Source organism: Myotis nattereri (genome assembly GCF_964212035.1).
Source record: "Myotis nattereri genome assembly, chromosome: 6".
NCBI lineage: Eukaryota > Metazoa > Chordata > Mammalia > Chiroptera > Vespertilionidae > Myotis > Myotis nattereri.
In genome coordinates, this window is record NC_138081.1 from 50,898,351 (window position 1) to 50,913,781 (window position 15,431).

At 34.4% G+C, this 15,431-nt stretch overlaps 1 protein-coding gene across 4 annotated transcripts in view; it reads right to left on the bottom strand.

Annotated features, from left to right (window-relative positions):
- Positions 1 to 3,334: 3,334 nt before the first annotated feature.
- The window catches only part of EPHA7 (EPH receptor A7), a 179,980-nt gene continuing 167,883 nt past the window's right edge, over positions 3,335 to 15,431 (bottom strand). For all 4 annotated transcript variants that reach the window (XM_081094518.1, XM_081094520.1, XM_081094519.1 and 1 more), the window contains exons 14-17: positions 14,583 to 14,732; positions 7,691 to 7,884; positions 6,314 to 6,469; positions 3,335 to 4,278 (exon numbers count right to left, since the gene is read on the bottom strand). In XM_081094518.1, coding sequence (XP_080950644.1) covers positions 4,164 to 4,278; positions 6,314 to 6,469; positions 7,691 to 7,884; positions 14,583 to 14,732 — 615 coding nt within the window. In that variant the 3' untranslated portion in view covers positions 3,335 to 4,163. The remainder of the gene's footprint in view (positions 4,279 to 6,313; positions 6,470 to 7,690; positions 7,885 to 14,582; positions 14,733 to 15,431) is intronic.

Consider the following 15,431-nt stretch of genomic DNA (forward strand, 5'->3'; position numbering starts at 1 on the left):
GGCTGCACTGTGTGACCTTAACAAGGGAATTGCTTGTTGAATCATCTGGGATAGCCGAGGCTTCAAGGTTAGCTTTTCAGTTCAGCCTAGCCTGAGCCTTAGCATCACAGGTGTGACAACCAGTGATAGCACCTCACCTGGCATTTGCCTGATCTCATTTTTTGAAACATGTTTGGATAATCAAGAGCTTGCTGAGCTTAAGATGCTGCTGCTGCATAAAGAGAGTGTTTAGTTTTCTTCAGTTCAGGCGCACGTTGAAATGATCACTGTATCGGTGTCAGTGAAACACAATCAGCGCACTGTCCCCACCTGCTCTGGACGCTATGCTTGTATCCTGCAGAATCTTAAGTGTAAACATGCTCCAAGTTGCTGTCTTATATCAGCGTCCAATGATGAAATATTATCTTCCCTATGCAAATATTCTTGTTAGTTCCATGTAGTTGTAGTTTCAAAAATGAACAAAAAAGCGTTTTAACTAAAATATTGGATAGTGTGGCAGTCTTCGAAGACATTTTTTGTTATTCTGTAATGGTTAGAGTGGAATTAAGTCAGTGTGCGAAAAGATGAGGGGAAATAAAGGATATTAATTCTCTTTGTATTCTGATGGGTCTCCTGAAATATTTCAATAAAACCTTTACTCTGAACATCTCCCTTCATGATACTGTGTAAGGAAATAAAGAATGAGCAAGGGACATCAAGGAATCCGCCAATGATTGGAGACAGGATCGCCTTTACATTGTCTAATAGACTCGTTTATTATTTTAAGCTGGTAAAAAGAGACTTATGATTCGTGTTGAAGAAAGAGTTATTTGTGCTTGATACATTGAAGACACTGTTCAAAAGCAGTTTGTCCTTATAAAAGGATGACCCCTGTAGTAATTCTTAGGCAAGGAGGGACAAATTCAACCAACGAAAAGCACATCTCGCCCCAAGTTCCCCATGATTTCTCCACATATAGCAAAAAAATACACATCAGTAATTTATTTGAACATGCACATCTGTGAGTAGCACAGTTCTAGGCTACTCAGGAAACAAAAGGGAGAATATCAGCATTACCTAAATTAAAAAAGAGAGGTGAATTACACCATTTTAATTGTCTTAAAAACACGGATAAGAGGAGCAATTAAAATATAGTCCTAAATAGTACTAGCTAATGTAGATTACACAAGTATACAATATGATTTAACTAATAGTGCTCTGACAATCAATAAACCACCAGTTCTAGTAAACAAGGCCCAGACCAATTGCTGAGAAAAACGTTAGATTCGGATGTAACAAACGTTACTCTTATTTCAATACTGAACGCAATACACGCGTCAAGTGTGGAGACAGCGTTCTAAAAAAGGCGGCTCTATCAAAGCAAGGAGGCCATTTCCTTTTGCATTTTTATAGTTTTTGAACTCTATTTTTGACATATACTCTCTCTCTACTTTTCCTCCCCTGAGCACTAATTTATCAAAAAAAAAAAAAAGATTTCAAGGTGCAAGTTGTACATTCTTACTGTTATACCTTTTCCTCTCTTTCTGGAAAAGAGTATTACAATCAGCATTACAATGTTACGTCCTTTTCTCTGAATATCGTTTTCACATACATGTATTTCAAAATCATAAGGTTGGTTGGGAAAAGAAACCTACAATCGAGAGCGATGTCATCCTACCCTTCCTGTTGTGCTGTGTGTCTTTCCCATCCCTTCTCCCCTTTCCCTGTAAAGAGCTGTAAAAAATTTAAGGCAGATGAGGTATATTGCTGAAGGAAAAAGTTATTTTTGAAAAAAAACCTCAAAAAAAACTTTTCTTCTGCCCTTCTACTCAAGAAAGACTACTCAACTATAAATCTAGTGCTAGAAAAAGCAGGAAAGACACCGTTTGCATGTACCATACTATGTCTTCTATTTCTAGAATGGCTTTTTGTTAATTTAATTTTAATAGAAAAAATAAGCACCTTAAGCTATGAACAAGAAAAGAACTTCATTATCAGTGAGTCTAGAATCCAAACGGAATTAAGAACACTCACTCCAACTCTTTCATTCATTCTCACAAAGGCCAATGCTACTGATTAGAGTTGTAAAGTGCTGTACTGAGTATAAACACTTGTATACACTGCCGACACTGAAAAATAACCCTCAAGCACATTGTGTCATAGTTCCAAAAATATATTTACAGTCTATTACAAAGATTACAAATGGAAGTGTCTAGGTGACTATATTATGCTAATTAAAATTACTTTACAGATTATTTTTCCTTAGGGACAAAAAACATTTTAGTGAAATTAAAATGATTTTTCTAGTCAATCAAAAAATAAATTAAAATATCAAATAACACTGTACAGTGACTTAAAAGAGGGGGGGAAAAAGTGGGGAAGGGTTTGGGAAGCAATCCATTTGAATGTTTCTATAGCCATCTTTGGTCCTAAATGTGGGAAAACACATTATGTAGCACTGAAAATACCTGTTCTTTTGTGATGCTCTGCAAGTAAAATAGAAAAATATAGTGCATTTTCAATGTATTCAGAGCCCACTACAGAGAAATGTGTGTACAAAACAAGACAGTATAAATAAAATTTACAAGTTTTACAAAGGAACATTTACAGATTTTGTTTCCTGTGTTTGTTTGCTTGTGGATGCCCACATTATCAAACAAGACCAATTATGACCGATCCCTGGGATCTTTCTCTAGTAAAATCATTATAAACAGCCCAATTCTCTTTGGAAGTACAACAGTTCAATTCTGGGGTAGTTCATGATTTTCATAACTTTTGAAAGCAGTACTCACAATATGTATACATTCCTGAAATAGCTATAAAGACACATTTAATTATTGCTTGTGAAATTCTAACACGTAATCAAATTATATGGAATAATAAATAAAGCTTTAAAAAAAGTCAGATCCTTCACCTCTTCCTTCCATGATCAAAGGTGTTCTTTCACCTAAGTTCCTCACATCAATGTTCACAAATAAAAGAATTTTTTCTTTTCTTTAACTGCATTGGTGATATCCTGTGCAGCAACGTTGTGTTGCAAGGTGAAAATTGTGAACTGCCCCCCGTGTCATGCTTCAGAGTTCTAATATAAAACGCCATTCTTTCCTTGTGTGTTTGGACTGCATTAAAACAGGACAGGCTATAAAATATAGGCCAACTATTTCTCCTAAATTCCCTAATAGCATGGTATTGAGAAAAATCTTCATGTGCTCACACTATTTAGATAACACTGGATAGTTCTTGCTCTCAGAGACTTGCCTTCACCGAGATTCTTTAGGTGAAGTGACTCATACCTTCTTTATGGTCAAAATCCTACAATTTGAGTTTTGTGGGTGTTTGTTTTTTTTTTAGTAAATTCTGTCTCGTAAAATCCCTCCATAAACAATCAGTTAAAAGTGCCTTATAGTATTTATGGATCATTATTGCTTTTTTCATGGAAAAGATAGTGTTGACTGCTCTTTACAAAAAAAATTCTTTTTAAAAAATATCAGCGCTCTTGGCAACTTGAATTTTCTTGACTACCTGCCAATTAGCAAACCATATCCAAGCAGCACTGATAAGCAAATCAAACGGCACAGAAAAGGACACCAATGTTCTGATAGAGATATCTACCATCATGCTATGTGTTGTTTTTTTTTTTTTTTTAAATTTGAGATTCTTTCAAAAGTACCCAGTGTAGTAGTAATGTGTCATAGGTAACACTAAAAAGGTCCAAAGCTATAAACAACTTTCTAAAACAAAGTCCTTATGAAGAATAAACAGATGATTTTAAAAAGGAATAGTCTGAAATCACATATTTAAGGAAAATATTTCATTGATTTTAACAATAAGATCATGATTTTATTTGACAAATATATTCTTTCTTAAATTCTTTATGTACATTTTAAAAAGTCTATAAGATAAAAAGGAGGTTAGAGAGCTCAAGGTGTTTGGATGTTTTTCAGGTAGTACTTTGTTTATTGTCACTGCTGTTTTCCTGGCCACCAGTGGTGGATCCTAAATTCCCTTTTTATATATTCTGGTGGCACTTAGGAGTTCAAGTCTATAGGTGCTTCTTAATCTTCTCTTCACTGTAGGAAGGACCCAGGACATCAACTGTCTTCTAGCAGCATTCTACGCACATACTGAAGGCCAGCACTGTTCTCTCACAGTCTACAATCTCCCTCAGAAGGGAGAAACGCTTATCACACTTGGATTCCAGTTCCATGTAAGTGTAGCATTTGTGCTCTCATAGTCTGAATGCTGCTCATGATTTTCTTTTGATGGCCAACCAGTGTGATCCCTAAACTCATCACGTCCCTGCAAAAGACAAATGCATTTTTTATTAGTTGCCTTACCAAGAATGTATTTGGTGCTAAATTGTCATCAGCTCTTTAATTAAATAATCTGTGTATCTAATCGTAGAGCTCTTGGGTATTATGATCATGTTCCTGTAGTGGGTTGGATTAGCCATGGCATCAGCATTCTCCTTGTGAAAACCTAACCGCTCAGCTCTCATAAATTACTTTCAAAGTGATTTGAAATTTTATATAAGAAATGATGTCTTAAAATTATTATTAATTTAAGGTAAGATTAAGAAATGTTATTTGAAACGTTGTATTCTTGAACCTAAGTGAAGTTTAAAATATTAATTATTGAAACAAAATGTGGTATGAATAGAGATACTTCTGGGCTCTAGGAGGAGGAAGAGGAAGAGGAGGAGGAGGAAATTAAGCATACACTGACTGAAATAAAGAATAATATATAGGGATTCAATAGTAGACTAGAGGAGGAAGAGTAGGAGGAGGAGGAGGACCAAGATTCATCAATGATCATAAAAATGTTTATACTGTTTAAGTATATAGTAATGCTGAATATATTATTGATTGTATACTTACTTTCAGTTCAGTTCAACCATTTGACTATATTTCAGAAATAAATATTATTTAAAGAGTACAATACCCATTACCCATGTTTAATAGCTTAAATCTGACATAAGCTAACTGGATCTGTGTATGTACTTTTACCTTTGCAAATAGCCATTAGGATTGAGCTTAGGTATTCAAGCACCTAAAATATAGCAACAGGACAGCCCTGCATTATTTCATAGCAGTGGTTTAATAAGACTGAGACACAGTCTTTCAGGGGAGTAGGTGCCTTTGGGGAGACGTGCTTAATTATTCCAGCTCTACCCACGAGGTGACTAGCAGAAAACTTGGCCAGATAGCATGTACATTCATTCATGCACACTCCAGTTCCTGACATGTCAGAAAGCAGTATCTGATTGCTGGCCTTCATCTCATCTTAAAAATGTGAAACCCTTCACACAACAGCATGTAAAATGGAGCCCTCTAACAAAACCTTGAAGATTGTTTCCCATTTTTAAAAACATTTTTCTTATATCAGAATTTTTTATTATATATATATATATATATATATATATATATAATATATATATATTTGACAGTATTACAGATGTCTCCCATTTTCCCCCTTTACCCTTCTCCTCCCAGCTCCTAAACCGCCCCCCCCCCCAACCAGGTCTTCACTACCCTATTACCCATTTTCAAACTCACTGACTGACAGGAATTGCATCACCAGTAAGCATTATGCAGCAGCCAAGGAAGCTAAGTTTGGGATACGTTAAATAGATTTCATAAGGCCACATAATCAGTGATGGAGCCAAAATAGAAAATTCACTTTTACTTCCAAGGTCATAGCAATTTCAAAGTTGTTTTATCAGGTGATTCTTATGGTTAAAAAAAATTGATGTGATTATTCACACACTTTCCAAAAAGTAAGTTAAACTAAGCTCTTAGTTACAGTAAATTAAATTAAGCTTCTTTTGACCTCTTCAGAAAATAATCGTATTGTATGTCCTAATGCACTTTGGCATTGGGTTTGAAACTTTGAGATTGTTAATGTCAGATACAAATGTGGTGAAAGAAATCCTTAGTTGCAATGAGGAAAGGTTAGGAACTTAAACGATACAGTGGTTAATGAAAAAGGAAGTCTCACTGAATGATGTTTAGAACACTGGCTATGGAGACAAATTACCTACCACTTAACTAGCTGAGCTAGTTTGGGGAAAATATTTCCATTCACTGAGCCTTAGCCTGGTTGTATGAGAAACTATTGACATAATAAAACTGTTGCTTTGGGGGGTTAAAAAAAAATACTGTTTATGTTAAAAGGCCTATTTAGGATAATGCCTAGCACATAGTAAGTACTTACTAAAGAGATACTTTTCTCCCTTGTTTTATAGTTCAGACCTCTTTAACATGCCTCGACTGTCTACAGCTTGAATTGTACCGTAAACACATTCCGAAATATAATTTAACAAGCTTAAGCTTACTCAATGGTCATTCTGGCAACTGATTCAAGAGAGTTGTAGCCAGCTGCTGTGAAGTTATCTTTATATCTTTCCATTTTAATAGCTTGTAGCCATTCTCCAACTGAGCAAAATGTAGTGAAGTCAGGAGTGTTTTGATCCAGAAGAGGACTTATTGGCCTAAATAAGAAAAACAACAATAGAAAAATACATTTCTTTCCATGAACTACTAAGGAAAAAAATGTCTTGTCCTATACAAAAATAAGGACATATAGAATCAAAGTACACATTTTAATTGATATTAAAATAATATAAATGTAAAATATAAATGTGTAAATATTAAAATAAATGGATATACTAATAAAATGCAATGCATAAGGTTACCCAATTACTGCAGACTCCAAAATTTATATTTTATTTGTGTTTCATGACCACCAGATTGCATCATCCATGCATTTTTAAAAGTACAGCCAGCAGTATTTGTGATCAGTAAATATTTGTTCATTTGCTTCTCTAAAAGTAAGTGTGAGTAAAGGAAGCACATCTGGCTGTGGACTGACTTGTTTAGACCAGGAGGGTGCTATTAAGAACATTATGTACCACTGTACTGAGGGCACCCTTCTGAGACCGTGTGAGTTCACACACCTCCACAAGGCCTCCAGTGCAGAACAGAGCCCTGGGCCTGCCTGGCAGCTGGAGCTGAGTAACTACTAGTATGCATCACAATGGAGGAAGTCAAGTTCAAAGAATGGCGTGTTTCAGACACTGTTTGTTTTATTTATTTTTATTTGTTGTGTGTGTGTAACACATTTTACTTTTTTAAAAAAACTTATTTATTGTGTAAAGTTTTACATGCCTCCTTTTTCCCCGCTTGACCCCTCCCCGCATCAGATACTTTTTAACTGGTATACCTCTTTAATCATGTATTGAATTACTTTTACAAATGTTAATTTCAGAGAATCCTTTTACATAACTCACAGCAAAGCAATAAAATAGATAATAGGTCACAAAGTAGGGTACTAGTAATACAAAGCCTAATAATAATAATAACAACAATATAAATAGAAATGATTTGAAAATGTGAAATGCCACCCAATCACAAAATTTCAATTTAATTTTTTTTCTAAATGGCAGCCACTGATATCTATCATAACTTTTAAGGAAACACACACACACACACACACACACACACACTATAATTAGTAGGTCTCTTTAAACACTAATTCAATTGAGGTAAGCTATCTGAAAATAAAAAACACAAACGGTAAACACAATATGTTTAATATGGACTTATAATGTAAGACACATGTCCATTGGCCATTGGGATGGGGCTGAGGAGATAAATGGTTCATGTGAGCATATCAATTCCTCCCAGGTTCCATTGCCTCAGATATTTCTTACCTACTGCAGGTTCCCAAGGGTGTTTTCAGACTACTTGGGTTTCGAATCATTTTGTCCAGAATTCCAACTATCTGCTCAAACTTTGGCCTTTCGGAGCGTTCCTTCTGCCAGCAGTCCAGCATGAGCTGGTGCAGGCCCGCGGGGCAGTCCATGGGCGCCGGCAAGCGGTAGCCCTCTTCTATCGCTTTTATAACCTACAGCCAAAAGGACGTTCAACACATTACCGACTGAGGTTCACTGGTAATTAAATGAATTGCCCAGTAGGCAAAGTGACTTATCCTCATAAAAGTGAGGCGCACCACTTCGCAAAAGACTTCCCCCCACCCATACATCCATAAATAGTAAGCCTGCTATTACGGGGGGTGCATGAGCAGGATGTGATGACATTTTCTAGTCAGTTCAGCAAAGGGGAACAGCGATTAAGTTCACGCAGGTGACAATAGATGGAAAACCTTTCAATGTCATCCCAGGAGTTTTCAAAAGGGAACATGTTATGGAACTATGTTACTCGTATGTGGCTGTGCATGTACATATTTACCTATAGATTTTTCAAGTTGTAAGAGGAAGTTCTGTGTTGCCCAACATTGAATCCTTAAAAGTTTCACTTTTTGCATTTTTAAACAAGATATCAAAATATGTGAATGGTACTATGACAGTAAATATTACCAAGTATATTATTATTTTAAATAATATAAAGCTTATATGTTTAGAAAGTATACTAGTGTTATATGCTGAAGCCAATTTGTACTGGTTCAAGAAGGTGATTCAATCACCTTGCAACTCCAGCTTTAGTGACCTCACAGTGCCAGGCTGAAATGGGCTTTGGGGAAGCGGGCAGCGGGTGGCAGTGGGGTGGGAGAAAGGGTTACACTAGGAAATTGAAAAAGGTTACAAATCAGGGCTTTCCCACCCAGAGTCCTGGTTGTTATACTTTTATCAGACTATCCCTGCCCATCTATCATAAGAAAAGCATAATATGCTAATTAGACCAGACGTCCTTCCGGGCAACCTTCTGGACAAAGCTGGGGCTGAGAGGGAAGCCCAAGTATGGGGCAATCAGAAAGTATAAAAGTTACTTATTCAGACTTATTTTTATCTATCTATATGGAATGAAAAAATAGATCTTAAAAATCAGAAATTGTTATAAACCTGAGCAACACAAGAAAAATAATAGAAAGGCAAAGACTACAAATAAGAATTTGCAAAACATTATAATATTCAAGGGGGATTAACAAATCCTTTAATACTAAGGTAACAGTAGAAATATAAGAAAAACTGACAAACAAAAGAGGTGACCTTGAGTTTTTGAAGAAAATAAACCCAAAAGCTGGCTTTAAGAAATGCTGATAAAGTTAGTATTTGTAGGGAATCATATCCTTAAGATGCTTGTTGACATTCAAGAATAGCACATTCAAATGTAAAAAGGTTGTAGGATGGCATTAGTAAAGTAGCTGGCATCAACAGTTTTTAGAGACAATCCTTTGGAAAAGAAACAAAGAATCCACTTGAATTTAAGAAATATCCACATATGCAAATTGATGGAGTTTAAAAGGTAAATAGATTAACTTAACTGCAGTAACTTTTGAGAAGTACTGTGAGTATACCATCCTCAGCCCACATTCTTTCCTGATCACTGTGTCTTATAGATCAGTTTACTAGACATCTTCATCTGGACTTTCCATAGGCACCTCCTACCTCACATAAGCACACACACACAAATGATAACTCTGCAAAGGTCACAAGTATATAGCTATAGGGGAAATTAATAAAAAAACCTTTCAAATGCAAACAATTTCATGTGGCTTTATACAGTCCAGTGACAGGCCTATACTTGGACTCAAAAGTGCTCTACATTAAACAACTTAGAAGTAAAAAGACTGTACTTCGGAAAGCTGTGTTATTTAAATAAATTATGCATAAGTAAATAAAAAAACTTCTAACACTTTATGTATTCAAAATGAGCAAAGAATAAACAATCGGGGGCATTTTCTTTGTGGGGAAGGAGTGTTTGAGATTGCTGGAATTGGAACAGTTTTCCTTCTGATTTGACAGGACTGCACTCCCATGTCCATAACGTTGGTGTTGTCCCTACACCATCCTGACCTGTCTCCCTGCTTGCAGTTTGTCTTCCTCCCATGTCCAGCAAGAAAGAATGCGGGTGGAAGAGCTTTCCTTATTTATTTCCCTCTAAATAATATTTTAAATTGATAAACATAAATCTTGTCATGATCTTTCTGACACAATACTCTTCAACATCCCTCCCAGAGGTCTCTTTAGCTTTGAACCCAAGAAATTCTTAAGTCTTTGTGTCAATAAACACAGTATAATGCCCTTAAAGACTCTTACAGGAATAAAATAGTTAATAAACCTCTGTAGTTGTCTTATTGCATCATAGGAATGATTCCTATCATTAAAGAAAAGAAATAACATGTATCATAATCCAAAATGAAACGTGTAGCTCTCAAAGACACAGTGGTTTACACATATTTAAAGGAGCAGCAGCAATATATAACATTTAAAATAAGAGATGCTCTGGACTGGGAATCAATTTGGGGCACTAAGGGCCCCATTAACTATCATGCCTCACCTATAGGAGCACAAGAGATGCTTGTTGGGAACCTTGGCCTGGCCACAGCACAGTTTGCCATAGATAACTTGGTTTTGCCTGTCCAGATCTAGCCTTAGTATTTAAAAAAAGTCAAAGAAAAAAATTCATAAGCAATTTCTAATTCTACATAGTTCCCTGTGAAATGAGACTAGGGTAAATACCATCTATAAAAATCCACTGGGATACAACAGGAGTACTTCGGCATGTACTGTAAAAAAATGCTTAGGAATAAACACAAAAGTTGCTCATTGAGAAGTGTTTCAGTATGATTGTAGCATGACCATGGTAATTAAGAGAAAAAGCAGCACCCAGGATAATGGGCCTGTATTCACGCAACATGGGATATAACATGATTGGCTTCTGTTCTCTGCTCATGTCCATTTTCATATCATTAACCTCACATAACATAACCCACATCTTACAAATTAAGTACTTCGGACACCTCTTAAGGGATTATGGCAAAGTTTTAAAAAATCACAATTTTGTTTCTATATTAATATAAAAAAACCAAAGATACATAAATTAGTGGTGGCATTTAAAAGAAAAAACTGAGGGCTCACAATTTAGTTGAAAATAAATTTAGTTACCATGTATTATATTTTCAAAGCTTTTAAGTGTTCTAAAATGAAACACTTTAAGAATTTACCTTTATGTCCTATATCTTTATGGAAGCTTATTCTTCATTATCCTTATGACCATTTGCTAGTAAAATTAAAAATGTATTGGCCTAACTCAAAGTGAGAAAAAGTAACTTTGTTAAGTACTATGCACAGAAAAACAATCGAATCTGTACAATGAAGAACTTAAAAATATGAGTGTAAAAGTTTTATTCAAATTAAGACAAATTCAATGAAAAGCTAGCTTCTGTGAATGGCCATTATGAGTATTTTCAATTTCTATAATATCTGTTACTTTTGACTACATTTTATATATATAAAGATTTTTCCCTGAAAGGTCATTATGGAAAGGGCTATAAATCTGCAGATTTTATTTAAAAAGAATGAAAATGGCAACTTATTGAGAATGATCAGCTTTGATTTTAATGGCAAATAACAAGATTCTAACTGCTTCCATTTGGTGAAAATTCAAGGAAGTTATAAGTACACAAAAATACTACGAGCATTCATGCATGTGTTAATTGAGTCATAAAGCATTTGGGTGTGGGTGTCACTATACCAATGCATGTTATCTTTTCCCAAGTTTTTCTTTTTTCTTTTTTTTTAAAATATATTTTATTGATTTTTTACAGAGAGGAAGGGAGAGAGATAGAGAGTTAGAAACATCGATGAGAGAGAAACATCGATCAGCTGCCTCCTGCACATCTCCTACTGGGGATGTGCCCGCAACCCAGGTACATGCCCTTGACCGGAATCGAACCCGGGACCTTTCAGTCCGCAGGCCGACGCTCTATCCAATGAGCCAAACCGGTTTCGGCCCAAGTTTTTCTTGATCACACACATGTCAAGAGTGTAATTAAACCCCCCTGGCAAGGAACTCTCTACCTCACTGACTTCTACAGTAGCCCTTTCCTATTTCTGCAGCGTGATCACAGGAACCTCCCTTGATTCAGCATTCAGCCTGGAATTTTGTGAACTTGCTTATAAACATAACCATCAATTTACTGCTTATTTTCATGGCATCTTATTAAAGGCTTTCATAATCTAAAGCATTTGATAGTTGGGGGCTTTCTGCATTCCTGACAAATTCCTAGCAACTAAACTTAAACACTATAAAGTGAGTTGATTCACTTAATAAATCAATTTAGGCTAATTAAAAAGGTAATATATCTGAAGACCTGGTGAAAGCAAACTTCCCAGAAAAACACAATATATTCTCTGATACACAGGATATCCATATGCATGAGGGGTTTTAGAGATCTCAATCCGCTCCATGAATTCCTAGCAGATTCCAAGTTAAAAAAAAGCTTTTAGCTAGAGATATTTTTTTTACCAGAATAGAATTATTTTAAAATATTCAGGTTTTTCACCATTTTTTTATTGAAGATTATACATGTAGGTAATCCCCCCAAAAGATATACACACTTTAACAGCTGATAACTCAATTTTTACTCCTTTCCAGGTTTAACTGATTTGAAATAATGGGTGAAGCCAGACTAAGCTTTGAATAAAGAAAATTTATCCACTAGACTTTTTTATGGGGCTACATAAAAGAAAGTTTACGGTACAAAACCAGCAACAGTTGATGAATTGAGGGTGCACAAATACTAAACAAAATGATTCTTGATGTTTGTGATTCAATTGCTTTTCATTATCAGTGGATCAGTCATCAGTTTGAAAACAGGAATTGTAAAACTATATTATTCATTTCTGTAGATTCTTTTAAATTGTCAAAATGAACCGTATGTTAATAAATACTGATTTTATAATCATTTAAAGTGTGTATACATTTTTTGGGATACCCTCATAACTGCTCAAATAGCACTTTAACAATAAATGTATGAAATAATAAATATTACCCTATACAAGGAATATAAACATCAAATTCATTACCAAAACTGAATGGCATAGGAAAGCTCTTACTATTACATAAACTTGTGTCTGAATTTAACAATTAAGACTTTCAAAATTAAAAAAAGAGGCGCTAAAAGTTCTACATCAGAACAAAGCTTTAGTCTAGATATCATTTAATTTAATTTATAAAATATTTATTTATTCATGATACACTTATTATATCTTCATGATATTTAATTTTCAAGAAAACTGAGAGAATTCCAAAAATGAAAACTGAAGCTATCTATTGTTTTCTTAACTATTTCTATTATTTGTTTTTAGAAGTTAGGTAAACTTAGTTAGGTAAACTTTGAATTTAAGTTATCTTATATTCCTGTCATTCCCTTTATGTTTGTATCTAGTACAGAAGGAGGGTGTCAAAAGAAATGAAACTCTCCTGAGTGTCTAGGGAATATCAATATTTCTCTTTCTCTGCCCCAAGGATTTGTTTGCTCTCGTTTTGACAGCCCATGGAATCTTTGACACTGACACCTGTCAAATAGTAACAACTTTGCCTCTGCCAAACGTACTCATCACTTAGGCTTTTATCTTTGAAAAACCAAAACCAAAACCAAAATAAATAAATAAAAATTAAGAAGTTTCAAGTCATCTCTCAATTTAAAATACCAAAAGATTTAAATGACTTAAAAGTTTCACCTTTTCAGGCTGTGAACTGCAGGTAATGCAGAAATTTGTAGGGAAATAGACTGAAAATAACTTTACCAACCGTCTGATTTGACTTCAGTTGTCTAAAAATAACTATAAATTTTAAGAACCATATAAATTTCATATGGAAAACTCTAAATAAAAAACAAAGATAATTGGTCTCCATACACCTTGCTAAGCTTTTGCTTCTGAACATGCCAGTGTGTCCCCTTGGAGAATTTCTCATCAGCTATAAACCAAGATCTTCAGATTTCTACTTCCTAGATTTACACTTTCTCTGCTTTTATCCAAATTTCACTCACATTGTCAATAAGTTGTATTACATAAATCTGCCAGTATTTGAAAGTTTTAGACCTATAAAATGTCAATTACAAAAAAATTCAACCTAATAGAAGCAAAAATTCACACTTAGTTATATTGTTTTATAAGTGGTCTCTTGGTGTGAGATGTATAACCCCCATTATACTACCAGTTTCTTGTATCAAAGAATAATAGCATATTTTATGTCTTAGTATGTAACAGGATACACATTAATGAGCACTATATCTTCTTTAGGAATTTCCAAAAATACTTCCATTGTGATTACATTATAAAATATCACTATGAAACACCAATATTGATCATAAAATTTAGATTGTCTCATGAAATTAAAATTTAGTTAATCCAATCAACAATGATTTAAACAGATTTTCTCAGAACATTAAAGAAAAAGAATAAGATAAAAACAAAAACAAAAACAACCACAATCACAACCTTCTTTACCCTCCTCTCCACAAATGATGCTTTTATTCGTGTGACTCTCCCATTGTAGCTGGGCAAGCAAAGCATCATTATCTTTAATAAGGAGGAAATATCCTGTGTAGGCTTCTATTATATCTAGAGATTTAAAGGAAAACACAATTCTTCAAAATGAAAATCAACATAAAATTGATTGAACCACTAATTTATGGTAACTATTTAGTAATTTGTTGTAATAATTGTGTAAACTCAGCAATTATATTTTTATAATTCAATAGAAGTTTCATCTTATGAGCCATTGCCTTCATAGTCTAGTAATAATGGATATCAATGTATTAAATCGTTTTTGTTTAAATAGTGTTACACCTACATCTTGATTTGACATGTCCCAGTAAGGTCTCTCTCCGTAAGACATAACTTCCCACATGACTATCCCATAGCTCCACACATCGCTGGCTGATGTGAACTTCCGGTACTGGATGGCTTCAGGTGCTGTCCACCTTACTGGGATTTTCCCACCCTGTCATAACAAGAAATCAACATTTTAAATATGTATAACAACTTATAAATCATTTATAGCAGAACCATAAAGCTACCATTAAACATCTTTATATTTGGTAGGCAATTCAGCAGTATCACACCTATCCATCTTGAATCTCTCTAAGTGTATTTAAAGTTACTAACCTGTTTTTTAAAGTCATTACAATATTTCACTTTTATGGCAACTCAGTTAGTGGGCCTTATGTGTTCTTAGGAGTATAGTCAAACGACAATGACAAATTATGCAAAATAACCACTAAAATGGAATGAAATATGGTGTATTTAAGTAAACCCTCATATATTTCCCTTTCATACAATCTCACAAAAGTTGTAAGACTTAGCATAGCTAATCTTCTTTTAAAATCTTTATTTAAAATAGAATTACATTTCTTTTTGCTACAAGTATGAGTACTAGTAACTAGATGTTGTACATGACTTTACAGTATATTATTTATCTGAACATTCCAATATATGATAAGCATGCTATCATTCTTATTATTTCTCCTCTTATCCTATATGTAGATTATAAAAGCAACAATGATTCTTCCAAAAGGGAAAAAAAAAAACAAACAGTAACAAAACAAACAAACAAAAAAACTCCTGAGGTTAATTTGCCCTCCCCCCCCCCATGTTAATTATTATTAAGCTTTGCTTTCTTGGTAGGAAAATCTTAGGAATA